The following is a 16,597-nucleotide window of genomic DNA, read 5'->3' as shown; positions in this document are numbered from 1 at the left end:
TGGGAAAAGGTGGTTTTTCAAGGACAATTTTTGGTTTTATTTTTTCATTTTAATAGTGTATGTGATTTAATAGAAGTAATCATTTATGTGCAAAGGTAATCTAGCTTGCATCTGAAATATATTATTATTTTTCTTAGGCTCTACGTGACAAAGAAAATTGGCCAATACCATCCTATTTCATAAAAATTATTGGATTATGGCTAATACAGAAGCATCCTTCTGAAGAACAATATAATGATGATAAAATTGGATCTCTTTTCATAGAAGTAAATACTGTTTATTAGCTTTTTCAGATTTCAAACTATTATAAAGTGAATGTATAGGATTGGAATATTTTGTAGTTTGTGAAATTTTATTCTTTAATTTTTAAAAAATCAAGGGAATTAATGGTTTTCTGAAAGTGCAAATTAATGAATTATTGTTATATTCTGTGTTTTCTTTTATGCAGAGTAATTTCATGATTTAGGTTAGATTCATTTATTCCAAAAATATCATAAAAAATTCACAAAATATTCACCTAAGCGCATATTTCCTAAGTAAGATATGTGCTTAGGTGTATCTAGCACCTCAACAAATTCAAAATGTTTTAAAGAGTCACCTGATAAAAAAGTGTATACCTTGCATTATAATGAAAATTGATTGATGATTTGACTGTACATAAAATATTCAGATTTTAAGAGCTTTCTGTGAAAATTTTGAAAATATAATGCTGATTTTTGTTGTTTGACTTCTGAATTAGTATGTATGTAGTGTATAAGGAGATAAACAAATTACTGCAAATTCAGAACAAAAAATCGTTTCATTAAGAAGTTATGGCATGAAAAAGGTTACAAATCAATGAGTAGTATAGCCACCTCTGGCAGCTATACGAGCTGAAACACGGTGTGGCATCGAAGTAGGTCATCCTGTAGGTCACCATGACCTGTGAAAGATCATGCCATAATCTTTGCAATTGCATAGTTAATTCACCAATATTCTGGGATGTTCTAAACGTGCTCTAATGGTGAGAGGTCTGGTGACCTGGGAAGCCATGGGAGCATGCCATAGCCTTGAAGATGTTGTTTGGAGAGTCGCGCAGTATGTGAACGAGCATTGTTGTGCTGATAAATGGCCGTTATGCGACTTGATAGTGTACATTAAAATGCTGACCATGAAACTGCAAGCAATCATAGCACCTTGAAGGATGACTAGAAGTGATCATGTGTCCCAACAAATTACTACCCATACTATCATACCTTGTGTAATCACCATATGCTGCTCGACAACAAATTCCGGAGCAGCCCACTGGCTGGCTGCCTCTATTCGAGTGTGCATTGCTCATCCGCAATGAAGCTGAATCGGTATTCATTGCTGAAGATTACATGCCCTCAGTCAGTCACACTCCAGCTTGCCTGAGTTTGACAAAAATTCAATCGTACTGTCTATAATGTGGGATCAGTGGCAGGCGTCTTAATAAATGTTGGCAGTATCTCTAGCATTTCCAAATGTCCAGTCATCTCCAAGTGGTTTCCCTTGATACCATTGTATGCATGGAGCATGGTAAATGTCATCGAATCCATGCTAGCGACGTTGTTGGTGCGGAAGTGGCTGCTCTTATGATTATGCAATCCTCGTGATCATTTGTGTTCCTGGGATGCCCTGACCTTCTGCAATGGTAGATCATCCCTTCTGTGATCCATTGTTGCCAATATTGAGGTGGCGGCCGATATGCCTGTTGGACCAACCTGCTTTTCCGAGGCCTACCATACTCCCCTTCGTAAGTTCAGTAATTGTTCGTATGGCTGTCGAATACATCTAAGAGGCATCTCTAATCACAATACTGTCCATCCAAGTCGACAGATTCATTTGAATAGATCAATCTGTGACATTAGCGATCATGACCGTACTACACAAGCATCAATTTTTTAAACTCTCCCAACTGTGCATCTGATATGTGCATAGCACAGTTACCCTTGTCTCATTGGTGTCAAAATTTAAATCATTTGCCTATCTCATAGCAGACTATACTCTCACCATGATTTACGATTGTGGATCAATTTCTTCTGGGTGCATATATATATATATATATATATATATTGTGACAGAATGTAGTAGATATATTTATGGCAGTGTTATGCATAATAATTGGTTTACAACACTGTGTTAGTGAACGTTTTCAGAGTCCATTAATGCTTCAAAATATTCTTTCTGAAGTTTCTAGATAGATCAAAGTACTGCAATTTTTAGCTTCCAAATGTAATCAACATTGGCAAATGTAAAGTAAGTGTCTGTATTTAAAAGTATGGAATTTTTTAAACTTAAAAATTTTAATCTATTATTTTGATGGTGCAAGATTTCCAGAAGGAAATAATATCTCAGTGTGTTTGTAATTAGGTATGAGGTTCTGTAATCATATCACACATTAAAAGTTCTGCTAATTTGTGGCATTATTATGGTTTCAGTTAGTGTATTGAATCAAAACTTATAATAGGATTGCCATTGACTTATACAGTCAAAAGTCGTTAATTCAGACACCCATAATCCGGACCTCAAAGCTACAAACTTTCTGCGCATGCGTCAGGTAAGACCTTTACCGCTGCGAATTTGCGTGTGCGCGTACGCAAAATACGTTTACGAATGCGCGTTTAATGTATAACGGACGGGATAAGCTAAGCTAAAATTATCTAATTATCTATCTCAGTTAATGTTGCAGATTGCGTTCTTCCTTAATCTTCGAATTGGATCCGGATTATTATTTTTTGCAGACTGTTAGAGCAATTTTATAAAAGTAAGCTTGAACTTTTGATTATGTCAAATAGAATTTCTGATATATATTTACTAATATGTAAAGGATATACAAAGCGAAAGTATCTTTCAAAGTCCATTAAACAAAAAGTGGAATTGCTGCAAAAAATGGATAAAGGCATATTTTTTGTTTATCTAAACTTTGTTTATCTTTAAGGCTGCGGCGGTGTGCAACGAATTGGAAGTTGATTTATCAGCACTATCCTTATCTTAAGAGCAGATGTTTTTATTTTATTTGGCTTATAATTGCTTACTCAATGTAGTATTTCATCTCGATGTACTCCTTTGATATGATTTAAATCAAATGCCTCGTCATTATAATTCGCTTCCGATAGCGAAGAAAGTGACATAGGTTATTGAAAACGAAAAAATTTCGATTGACAAATTAATCGATATTCTCGACACAGCAATTTTAGGACTTGAACAGCGGAACTTTGTAACTGAACAAGAAATTATGTCTGTTTATAGAATTAAAGAGAAAGTAAATCACATAAAACGAAACAACTTAAACAACTTACATTGAAAGAAATGTTTAATAAAGTAAACAAATAAATATTAAGCTTTTTTTTTTTCTGTAAATTTTGATACCCTTTAGATCATAATTGTTCTTTATTTCGTAAATTACGTTTCATATTTTTAATTTTATAATTTCTGCATGCCATCTTACCAGATTTAAACTGATGATCTATAATCTGGAAAAATCGATAATCCGGAATCGCCGAAGTCCCGACGAGTCCGGATTAACGACTTTTGACTGTATAATAAAAGAATATGCTGAAAAAAAGGGGAAAAATTTTTTTTTGTGCTATGTTGTCCTCTTTCCAGAAAAATTCTGTAAAGGCATTTGAAAATTTTATTAGTTAGAAAGTTTCTATATGAAATGAATTGCTCTGTTTACATTTGAAACACACCTTTTTTCCTCTTTCTGACAGTTTCTTGAAGAAATGAAGGAATGTTTTGTGAATGGATATCTTGGCCATATACTTTATCCTGATTTCAATCTTCTTCATTCGATCAACACAGCAACTCTAACTCAGCTCCAAAATCGAATAAAAAACATCATTAAAAAGCTCCAAAGAAAACCAAAATGGGCTTTTCAACTTTACCAAATGGTTGTGCCTTCAGATTTTCCACAAAAATCTCCTCACCTTCTTTGTATATAATTGCTCACCTTTGCAAAGTATTTGTGTTACTTTAAACTATTTATTAATATAAAGTATTTATTATATTAAATTTATTTATTTTTGAATGCCTAACGTAACTTTTCATGTATAGGCTTATCTCATTTTTTTTGTATTTATTGCATGCCTGGTTAGTATTTTTATTAAATATTTTTGTATCAACTTGAGAGATAAAGCTCTCACTAATTACCTGTAAAATCATATTTTGTCATCATCTATAATATCAGATACCTGTAATATCAGATTGTCATCATCTGCTTTTAAGGATGCAGTTGAATTGGGTAAAGAAACAAGGGAGAAGAAGTCTAATTTAGTTCTTATAAAAACTATAATGATCATTTTTCATTGTTAAGGTATTCTGAGAATTCTTATAATGATAATAATTATTATAATCTGACCATCAAAAATTAACTGTACCATTACAGAAGAAGATCCTTTTTCAAAATAACTCCATTTAGAAAACATATAGTGATCTTAATTAATATATATAAAGGTGATAAACACAAACAGAGATTGCAAATGCCATCAAAATTCTATCTTGTAAATTTAGAGGTAGATCAAGTAATGTTTTCCAAATTTGCACACGTTCATGGAAAGCAGGCATTTGCATTTCCTATTCATCCATAATAGAACTGTTAATAGGAGCTTCTTACCAGAAACCTGTTTTGGAAGTTTGTTAATGTATCAAGGAACTGGTGTATTTGCATTCATTCATAGAAACCACCTGATCATATTACACATTAAAATCATTTTACAAAGAGCAACTGGTTAATGCAATTTTTCTGTTTTGTCACAATGTATAAAACAGCCAATTACCTTGCACCCTTTTTGGAATACTGGTTTACCCTTTTTGGAATACTTTTTTTAATGGGAAAACTGGTATTCCTTTACAAACATGGAGACTACCAGAACTGGCTGATACTGATTGTTGATTGGTTGAAAAATGACAATTCTTGCAGAAGAGAATAATTTTAAATCCTTGTATCAATGAAAACAAGTAGAAAACTTGTTTGAAATAGTTGTTCACCCAAAACAGTTGAATGTGTAATAGGGTTTCTAATTCTTAGTGTAATCTTTGCCACTCCTAAATTCTGCCACCCAATTCAACTGCATTGCTTCCATAAGTTCAGCAAGTATTAGCTCTGAGTTATGATTTGTAGGAGTTTTGTTAGTTCATTCTAAAAAGGAAGAAACATGATAAATTCTGAAGTCAGGTAGTTTCGCTACTAATCCCTGTCAAATAGTAGTAGAAGTAATAATACAGTCAAAAGACTTTAATCCGGATTCGTCGGGACTTCGGCGATTTTGGATTATCGGTTTTTCCGGATTATCGACCATCAATTTAAATCTGGTAAGATGGCATGCAGAAATTACAAAATTTAAAATATGAAACCATAATTTATGAAATAAAGAGCAATTATGATGTAAAGGGTATCAAAATTTACAAAAAAAAAAAAAAGCTTTATATTTATTTGTTTACTTTATTAAACATTTCTTTCAACGCGCACATGCATAAAGCATACATTACGCATAGTCGAAATTAGAAAATTGCAAACAGAAAACTATTTGATTTGTATTTGTGATATTTAAAATGATGAGGAATTTGATTTAAATCATATCAAAGACAGAGTACATCGAGATGAAATACTACATTTAGTAAGGAATTATAAGACGAATAAAATAAAAACATCTGCCCTGAAGATAAGGATAGTGCTGACAGATCAACTTCCAGTTCATTGCATGCCGTGTCATTCACCCCCCAACAAAAGCAATTCTCAAAAACGAGAAAGATGTGACAAGCATCTCAAAATTCGCCTTTTTATAAATTTTTTCTTAGGTCATTTGATTAAAAAGACCAGTTGTAGATGTAAGATTTGAGTTTTTCACTGAACAATGAAAATTCATTGTTATGTAAAAAGCTTTAATTTAGTAATGATAGTAGCTCTATTGATATAAAAGATCATTATGTTTCTCATATGATTAGCTAAGCCGGTAATTGATCCTGAGTAATTTAGTTTTGCAGTTTGATTTTTAGATTTATATATAGGTGGAGACTTTTGAAAAAAAGATTAGCTGCAACGTATTTCGATATATTAACCACATAACAAAAGTTGAGCATGTTTCACAGCTGAACTGTGAAAGTGAAAAAAAAAACTTGCCTCTAGAAAAATAACAATTAAAGCTGATCATTAACTTACTCCAGTAAGTTAATGAATCTGTGTATGTGTCATTATGTACCATCATATTCATTTTTCACTTCCTTGTACGAAGTAAAAAGGAAGTTTTGTAATCGTGAAAAGTTTCAGGCAGCATATTTCAACAAATATATCCATTTTGACCACTATCGAATGCAGTTTAGCGATGTTTTTGCATGATATCTGTACGTAAGGATGGAATAAAAGACTCGTTTCCTCCAAAAAAGTTATAAAACTGCTTTAAAATGAATTCTGAAGAGAATTTTTCGTGGCGTCTGTACGAACGTATGTGCATACGTACGTACGTATCTTGCATAACTCAAAAACGAGTAGCCTCAGAACGTTGAAATTTTGTATATAGGCCTGCTATAATATGTAGATGTGCACTTCGTATTTTGGTTGCAACAATCGGCTGCACCAAACGTATATAAATATATATATATATATATCCAGTCTGTTACCCGGCTCAGTGATCTCAGTTTCTTTACTCGTATATGTTTGTAAACTGTAAATTTTTAGCTTTAAAAATGATTGAATTATGTTGTTTTTATCTTTCGGTTAAGGTTTTTATGCCTTTAGTAAATCTGTATGCAGTATTTTTAAAATTATCAACAATTCTAAAGTCGTTGCCAATCTAGAGAAACTTAGCTTCGCAACAACAAAGATAACGCCTTCGTTTATTATTGCCAATTAAATCATGCTTAATCCTTTCTGGAATTTTTTCGAGGAACTAAGTGTTTAAGATTTACTTCGTAATTTTTAATGTAGATATTTTGAGATTTTATGTATTTTTGCCTTCTTGCAAAGTGAGAACTGAATTAATTGAATGAGAAATACTCAATTGTCTGTGAAAAACTGTTTCTTTATTGTTTTGTTTGTTTAATTTCTTTTATACATCATTCTAGCTTTATTATAGTATTTGAATAGAACATGTGGCAATGATTAGATAATTCTCTTCTTTAAATGATATAAATTTTCTGCATTATGAGTTATAATATGAACAAAATATAATACTGTTAGGTTAATCTAGCGGCAGAGTGTCACTATGGTAAACAAATACCAGAGTGAATTTTAAAGAATGCATTTATTGGGGTTGAAGCGCTGTTGGCGAAGTAATTTAATTCATTTCAATAAGTTTAAATGAAATGCAAGAAAAAATGCATATAATTTAATATTCCATACAAGGAAGTCATGTGGTGTACACATCAGATTTTTTTTTTTTTTTTTTTTTTTTTTTTTTTTTTTTGTGTGTATGTTATCGTACTTTCATTGTTCAAGCAGATAACTGCACATTTTTTTAATCAGCTAACAGATAAACAAATTTCCGATTTTGAAAGTTCTCATTATATGTGGCACAAGGATTGTATTTTATCTTTCGAATTATAGCAATTCTTTATTTCTTACAAGCTTAGTAATTTCGTGGGGTAAAGCTGTTGTGACAGTTTTAAGCCAAGTCTTTACTGAGAGGAATATGTAGCTGTAGGGTTTCATAATTTTTTTAATGGGAAAAAATGCCAGGTATTAGAGCAAGATATATTGTAATAGTATAGTCTATTAAATAAATACCAGCTTGAGGTCATTCTGGTTGTTTAAGAGTGCTAGAATTAAAACAATCTCAAATATAATGTCAAATATGACTATATTTGAAGAAGAAAACTTTAGGCTAAAGATATTGAGGAATTGTTACTTTTAATGCATTTCAAGTGCTTTTATTAAATTCGAATTACAGTATTATCTTATGGGATTGAGCTCATCAATCAATTTTAAATGAAAAATGATAAGTAGGTCATTAATTATTACATGAATATTAGGGCTGTAGATTTTATCGCTTCAAGCATTTGAATATTATATAATAGGTCTTAGAATTCGTTAGAACTAAAATAATGGCTTATAAGGTATTTCTCCCGCATTATTAGCGAGCCCTCGTGGTATAGTGGTCTGCACACTCAGTCCGCAATTGAGAGGTCTGCGGTTCGATTCCCGGTGAAGGCGTTGCTAATTTTTCATCTTTCCTACTTACAAAATACCTAATATCTCTACAGTGGTTTCCGAACTAAAAGGGTGTTGGATGATGATTCTCCTCACCCAGGATTTGGCGATTGGGTCCCCTAAAATCCTCAGTCGCCCTTTAAAAGGGGGAGTATATAAGGTATTTCACCCACCTTTCATGGTGTAGTGGTCTGCATGCTCAGCGCGTAATTGAGAAGTCTGTGGTTCAATTCCCGGCGAAGTCGTTGCTAATTTTTCATCTTGCCTGCTTCCAAAAAAATACCTAATGATTCTACAGTGGCGCCCGAACTAAAAGGGGTGTTGGATAATGATTCCCCTCACCCAGTATTTGGCAATTGGGTCCCCTAAAAACTCCATTCACCCTTTAAAACGGGGGAGCATATAAGGTATTTCCACCTTATTAGGGAGTTTTCGTGGTGTAGTGGTCTGCACGCCCAGCCCGCAATTGAGAGGTCTGCGGTTCGATTCCCGGTGAAGGCGTTGCTAATTTTTCATCTTTCCTGCTTACAAAATACCTAATATCTCTACAGTGGTGCCCGAACTAAAAGGGTGTTGGATGATGATTCTCCTCACCCATTATTTGGCGATTGGGTCCCCTAAAATCCCAGTCGCCCTTTAAAAGGAGGAGTATATAAGGTATTTCGCCCGCCTTTCATGGTGTAGTGGTCTGCATGCTCAGCGCATAATTGAGAAGTCCGTGGTTCAATTCCCGGCGAAGTCGTTGCTAATTTTTCATCTTGCCTACTTCCAAAAAAATACCTAATGATTATACAGTGGCGCCCGAACTAAAAGGGGTGTTGGATAATGATTCCCCTCACCCAGTATTTGGCAATTGGGTCCCCTAAAAACTCCATTCACCCTTTAAAACGGGGGAGTATATAAGGTATTTCCACCTTATTAGGGAGCCTTCGTGGTGTAGTGGTCTGCACGCCCAGCCCGCAATTGAGAGGTCTGCGGTTCGATTCCCGGTGAAGGCGTTGCTAATTTTTCATCTTTCCTGCTTACAAAATACTTAATATCTCTACAGTGGTGCCCGAACTAAAAGGGTGTTGGATCATGATTCTCCTCACCCAGGATTTGGCGATTAGGTCCCCTAAAATCCCCAGTCGCCCTTTAAAAGGGGGAGTATATGAGGTATTTCGCCCCCCTTTCATGGTGTAGTGGTCTGCATGCTCAGAGCGTAATTGAGAAGTCCGTGGTTCAATTCCCGGCAAAGGCGTTGCTAATTTTTCATCTTGCTTGCTTCCAAAAAAAATACCTAATGATTCTACAGTGGCGCCCGAACTAAAAGGGGTGTTGGATAATGATTCCCCTCACCCAGTATTTGACAATTGGGTCCCCTAAAAACTCCATTCACCCTTTAAAACGGGGGGAGCATATAAGGTATTTCCACCTTATTAGGGAGCCTTCGTGGTCTGCACGCTTAGCCCGCAATTGAGAGGTCTGCGGTTCAATTCCCGGCAAAGGCATTGAATATTTTTCATCTCTCCTGCTTCCAAAATACCTAATGTCTCTACAGGCTAATACTGAATCTTTGCTTTGGCATCAATTTCAAATGTTGAGTTAAATGATTTTGAGAGAAAAATGACATGACTTCATTTTTCAGGAGTTTACTCTTTGTTTGTATGGCTCACAAATTGCTCGGTGGCAAAGCATATAAGAGTTATCTGCTTAATGAAAGCAATGCCTCTGCAGTGAACTCTTTTTAAGAGGGATTAGCTTGTATTCATGTTACATGTTGCAGAATTTGCTGTGAAGATTTCTAATCATCAATGATATTGGTCATATGAGTTGAGATTTTGAATTTAAAAGTTTTGATTTGTATGTGGTGTCAAGAGAAGAGGAGCCTATATTTCGATTAATGCAAATAATTCTTTAATAATCCCGTATAATATTGATGTTTGGGTGATTATCTTTAGAATAGATGTGATTTATTGTTTGAGTGTACCTTTTGTAGGCATAAAAACTGATGCAAATTAATTGGCATCCAAAATTGGCGATTAAATTAGTTGTCATTTTTGTTTGGTTGAAAGGAGTAAATTATAGGACAGTGTTCTCAGATTTGTGGAGCTAATCATAGATTTATGCTGATTGTAATTTCTGTTTTAATAATGATTCTGAAATAGAATTTATAATAAGATAGCTGAAGTTGAAATGTTGGTTTCTTAAATTAATTATGGAATTAAAGTTATGAGGTGCCAAGAAATAATATTAGTTTGTCAGGCTAAAATCAAAAACAATTCCTTAGTTAGAATACTAATGGGAATTTTAGTATTTATTGATTTGTTTATTAAAGTAGTTAAAAGGTAATGTCCAAGAGGACAGCTTTTTTCCTGTACCAAGAGAACAGTCAAACCACAGTATTCAGAGTTCTCAGCTATTTGAACCCTGGTGGATTGCAAATTACTGCTAATATTATGCAGACTGTTTCTGCCTAGTATAGATATGGTATATGAGAATTAAAATGAGCAAAGTAACTGGTAATGCTTAATTTGTAGTGTAATGATAATTAGCAATGCAAACATCAGTGTTAAGGGTGTGATGTAATAGCTTGCAGATTGCTTTGTTCTAGTAAATAATGTTGATTACCTAGGTATAGAATATGTTAATTAAGACGGGTAAAGTTTGTAAGGTTATTATTATTTTAAATAACCATTTATTTATAATTTCAGCTTTGCTATTACTTCTTTCTGTTTCCTTACGAGAATGCGCTAATGATTCCAGTGTTTAAATCGAGAATTTTAAGACAGAGTGCTTCCTCTCAGGGCATGTTGCCAGGTTCACTAGATCTCATAAGGCTTTGCACTATTGCTGCCAAGATTTAATTGTTATGCAAGTGAGTGGCTCTGACTCAACTTCTAATTTAAAATCAACTATTTAGTCGTTCACTGCTAGACTTAATTTTGAATTCCAGTTTGGCTGTTACTTTGAGTGTCAGTCGCCACAAGTGGTAATTTTGGTGAGCACAAGATGTGTGTTTTATGTTCATGTTCTAATGCAGTAAAATGTTTGTTTTAAACCTTTGTAAGACTCTGTTTCTTCAGACCAAGCGGTAATTTGCTCCATGTTGGTTAGAAGTTTGATGCTAGTTTATGCTTAAAAAAAAATTCAAGTATATTGAATTGGTAAGTAGTATGTAAAATGATAAAGTATGTTAAATTGGTAATACTAGGAAAAAATAATTTTCATAGGTTTCATGTAATAATTGGAACTTTTAATTTTATTTGTTGTTTGAATATGATTTGTGAAGAGGCGTTTTCATTGTAGACTTTATTTTGGATTTTAAGCTGCTGTTTGATATTGAGATTTTGTAGGTGTTGCAAAACTGTTTTAATTTTCAGTAGTTTTGTGATGATTAGTGTAGGGAAGTTTAATTTTTTAGTATTGTCTGGTACTTTATGCTGTTTGGTTCATAGGTTTCATGTAATAATTTTAACTTTTAATTTTATTTGTTGTTTGAATCTGATTTGTGAAGAGGCGTTTTTATTGTAGACTTTATTTTGGATTTTAAGCTGCTGTTTGATACTGAGATTTTGTAGGTGTTGCAAAACTGTTTTAATTTTCAGTAGTTTTGTGATGATTAGTGTAGGGAAGTTTAATTTTTTAGTATTGTCTGGTACTTTATGCTGTTTGGTTCATAGATTTCATGTAATAATTTTAACTTTTAATTTTACTTGTTGTTTGAATCTGATTTGTGAAGAGGCGTTTTTATTGTAGACTTTATTTTGGATTTTAAGCTGCTGTTTGATATTGAGATTTTGTAGGTGTTGCAAAACTGTTTTAATTTTCAGTAGTTTTGTGATGATTAGTGTAGGGAAGTTTAATTTTTTAATATTATCTGGTACTTTATGCTGTTTGGTTCATAGGTTTCATGTAATAATTTTAACTTTTAATTTTATTTGTTGTTTGAATCTGATTTGTGAAGAGGCGTTTTTATTGTAGACTTTATTTTGGATTTTAAGCTGCTGTTTGATATTGAGATTTTGTAGGTGTTGCAAAACTGTTTTAATTTTCAGTAGTTTTGTGATGATTAGTGTAGGGAAGTTTAATTTTTTTAGTATTGTCTGGTACTTTATGCTGTTTGTTATGGCTAATTTTTTTTTTCCTCTAATGGACAAAACAAATGTCATTAAATCCTTGTAGCTGGACCTGCAGAAGGATCATTATTTTTATTTGTTGTTTGATTTACAAAAGGGCATTCTTACTACAGACCATATTTTGGATTTGAAACTGCTGCTTGATACTGACATTCTGTAGATGCAGTAAACCTTTTCACTATTCAGTGGTTTCGTGATGATGAGTACAGTTAAAAGTCGTTAATTCGGACACCCATAATCCGGAATGATCTATAATCCAGACCTCAAAGCTACAAACTTTCTGCGCATGCATCGCGTTGACGCCTTATGGCTTTACGACTGCGAATACGCATTTGCGCATGTGCAAAATACATTTACGAATGCGCGTTTAATGTATAACGGACGGTATAAGCTAAGCTAAAATTATCTAATTCAATTAATGTTGCAGATTGAGTTGTTCCTTAATCTTTGAATTGGATCCGGCTTATTATTTTTTGCAGACTGTTAGAGCTATTTTATAAAAGTAAGCTTGAACTTTCGATTATGTCAAATAGAATTTCTGATATATATTTACTAATATGTAAAGGATCTACAAAGCGAAAGTATGTTTCAAAGTCCATTAAACAAAAACTGGAATTGATGCAAAAAATGGATAAAGGCATATCCTTTGTTTATCTAAACATTAACGTTTGTTTATCTAAACTTTGTTTATCTTTAACGCCGCGGCGCGCAATGAATTGGAAGTTGATCTGTCAACACTATTCTTATCTTCAGGGCAAATGTTTTTATTTTATTTGGTTTATAATTCCTTACTAAATGTAGTATTTCATCTGGATATACTCCGTCTTTGATATGATTTAAATCAAATTCCTCGTCATTATAATTCGCTTCCAATAGCGAAGAAGTGACAGAGGTTATTGAAAACGAAAAAAATTTCGATTGACAAATTAGTCGGTATTCTCGACACAGCAATTATAGGACTTGAACAGCGGAACTTTGTAACTGAACAAGAAATTATGTCTGTTTATAGAATTAAAGAGAATGTATTATCACATAAAAAACGAAGCAACATAAACAACTTACATTGAAAGAAATGTTTAATAAAGTAAACAAATAAATATTAAGCTTTTTTTTTTTTTTTTTTTTTTTTATAAATTTTGATACTCTTTAGATCATAATTATTCTTTATTTCATAAATTATGGTTTCATATTTTTAATTTTATAATTTCTGCATGCCATCTTAAAAGATTTAAACTGATGATCTATAATCCGGAATCGCCGAAGTCCAGACGAGTCCGGATTAACGACTTTTGACTGTATAGGGAAATTTAATTTTTTTAGTATTGTCTGATACTTTATACTGTTTATCTGAGTGGGACCAAAAGTAAACATTTAGTTTTGTGCACCAAAAAATCTGCCTTCTTGTCTGCTGGCCGAATTGCTTGTTTTTTCATAGAAATTCTAGTTTTAATTGTAAAAATTGTTTTAACTGTATTTGGTATTTTATGTTTTTCTATATATTTCAGTATCTAATGAAGATATTTTGCAGTTTTATGTATTTTAGCCCTGCCCGGAAGTGAGTACTGAATTAATTGAATCAGGAATCTATTAACGTATTCGTAGTAAGATATTTGGAGTGAAACAAAGAAGCATTTAACAACATTTCAAGCGAGAGAGAAGAGTGAATAGATTATAATATGGGTGCTAGATTAAGAATAGGGAGTTGTGGTTCTGCTTTGGTTCTATTGGTTGGTTAAGAGTTTTAATTTGAAAATGTAATATTATTATTGGCAAAAAGACTTATTTCATTTTTGTCATTATGCAAGTATGTATATCCTGAGTGTTGTATAAGAATCATATGACAGGGGTTAGTTTTGAAAGGGTACACTTAATAAAGATTTATTAAAAGTATATTACTATTTTACGAGCAGAAAGAAGAAATAACCAAATTAAAAAGGAGACCTAAAAAAGATTTTTACACTTTTATTGTACAAATTATTTATCTTACTCATACACACACACACATATATACATTCTATAATAGCATGCGACAGATGTATTCGTAAGGCGTCATGATAAATTGTGATGTAGTTAATGCAGATGATCAAAGAGCTGTGATAAAAATAGGCATTCCATGTCTATTTATGTGCTATTTTTCTATATTTACTTATATATGCATTTGAGATGTGAACTGCTGATAAAATTTGAATGTTCTGTGTTTGTTTTGATACCTCCGATATGTGAACTGTGTTTTTAATACAGTACAAAGTCCGTAATTCAGATGTCCATTATCCGCAATGATCTATAATCCGGATCTCAAAGGCCACAAACGTTTTTTTGTATGCTTTATGCATACACATAAAGAATGTGCACAAATACATTATGCGCGTTACGCAAGCACGTAATGTATGCTCTGCGCATGCGCGCGTTGAAAGAAATGTTTAATGAAGTAAACAAATATTCAGCTTTTTTTTTTTTTTTTTTTTTTTTTTTGTAAAATTTGACACCCTTTAGACCATAATTGCTTTTTATTTCATAAATTACGGTTTGATATTTTTAATTGTATAATTTCTGCATGCCATCTTACCAGATTTAAATTGATGATCTATAATCCGGTAAAACCCCTAATGCGGAATCGCCGAAGTCCTGACGAGTCCGGATTACGGACTTTGTACTGTAACACTTTCTGACATTTCCATTTCCATTACTTTAGGTATGTGTGAATGCCCCTCATATGACTTTGTAATATCAGAATTTTAATAAAATATAAAATTTTATGGTTTTTTATACTTAATCCTTTTTCTTATGTAATGCTGCTTGTAAAAATAATTAGTGAAATAAAAGAACATTTTATAAATTTTTTGGTTATTTTATTGAATAATTAATATTTGAATATTTGGAAAGCAAAAGTCAGGCAAGGGGAAAAATAAACTTTTCATAGGTGTAAACTGTTTTGTCTTCTCAGAACGTTAGGTAGCCATATATTTCTGAAATGCCCTAGATTGTTTTGGATTAAACAACTTAAACTAGGCTATATTTTAAATAAAATCTTCAATTTTGTCAACAGCTTTGAAATTACCCACAATCCTTGTTGATGAATTGAATTCTTTTGAAGACTTCATTTTTTGTTAATAAATTTAAGTAGTGTAATTTACGTCTTTAAGTAATTAAGTCATTCCAGTGCAATTTCGCCTGTTGGTTTCAGATTTCTTATGTATGAATTAATTTCTTCTTTTCTCTTTTGCCAATAGATGGTGCTGTATTCACTGCACTTTGCTGTTTTCTTTGTTAGTCGACATAGCATTATAGGGTTTGGAAAAAGGTATATATAATAAGGCATGTAAAGTAGAAGATATCTAAATAGTTGTCCAAGGTTCCATGAAATTCAATTATATTTTAAAACAACTTTACCATCATATCTGGATTTATTCTCAATGTGATATTGCTTAAAGTTAATACTTATGTGATATTGCTTTTTAACTATGCTTAAAGTTAATAACTATTATGCTTAAAGTCATAATAGTTTAGTCATACATAAAGGTTCTTCCAAAGTTCAGTTAATCATAGTAATTTCCATTACAACAGATCATCATTAAGATTTTACAATTAATTCTTTCTCTGCAAGTTAATCATTACCATGCAATTCAGTTTAAACGCATATTTGTTCATTACTTTTTATTTGACATTTTTAATACTGTTTAATGAAGATAGTTACAATTTAAGTTTACTCCCTTTGTTCCAAATTAGTTGCTACATTTGAATACTTTTGTACTCATTATTGCTGCTGAAGATTTTATGATTTCGTTTGAATATTTTTCAGAAATTTGAAGGTGCTACGTTATCAGTCAAGAACATTTACTTACCAAGCATTCCCTCCTTAAATCAGTACAAAATTTGTTTAAAAGATCCAGGGTTTACACACCCCTAAGCCATGTCTCATTTTGTAAGGACTCTTCCATCAATAATGTAAAGGACTCTTCCATAGTAATAGTGTTTGTATACATACTCAGTCGCTCGACAGTACACGGATTGGTCCTAACTGAGGAACCCCCATTTTCAACTGTGTCACCAGTCGAAATTCCCCGAGAGGGTTAAATGTACATCAATCAAGTTACTACTCTGGGTTCCCAATCTGAAATGGCAGACTTTAAAAGTTTCTGTATAACAACGGCTACCTTCTGAGTCCGTAGGGTCACCACTCCCGATTCTCAGGTTTCACCGTGGTGGGGAACATGCACGCCTGGAGATCTGACTGGCTGTTGAAAGTGCTACCTGCCAGTACTATGCGGAACCCCGAAGCCGGTGCACAGGGTCTAACATGAGGCTTACAACACCTCATCCTAGGGGCTGC

The 16,597-nt window shown here is 32.8% G+C and overlaps 1 protein-coding gene across 3 annotated transcripts in view; it reads left to right on the top strand.

Annotated features, from left to right (window-relative positions):
- Positions 1-15,028, top strand: part of LOC118194100 (cyclic GMP-AMP synthase-like receptor) — a 40,725-nt gene extending 25,697 nt beyond the window's left edge. For 2 of the 3 annotated variants that reach the window (XM_085827313.1, XM_035365292.2), the window contains 2 exons: positions 138-266; positions 3,717-15,028. In XM_085827313.1, coding sequence (XP_085683439.1) covers positions 138-266; positions 3,717-3,947 — 360 coding nt within the window. In that variant the 3' untranslated portion in view covers positions 3,948-15,028. The remainder of the gene's footprint in view (positions 1-137; positions 267-3,716) is intronic. The other variant, XM_035365294.2, reaches the window with a different exon arrangement.
- Positions 15,029-16,597: the final 1,569 nt, after the last annotated feature.

The sequence above is a fragment of the Stegodyphus dumicola genome, chromosome 11 (assembly GCF_044657685.1).
Source record: "Stegodyphus dumicola isolate Sdum_Otavi_A_Nest chromosome 11, ASM4465768v1".
NCBI lineage: Eukaryota > Metazoa > Arthropoda > Arachnida > Araneae > Eresidae > Stegodyphus > Stegodyphus dumicola.
Note: the sequence above shows the minus strand (reverse complement) of the source record. Positions and strands in the feature narration are given on the sequence as shown.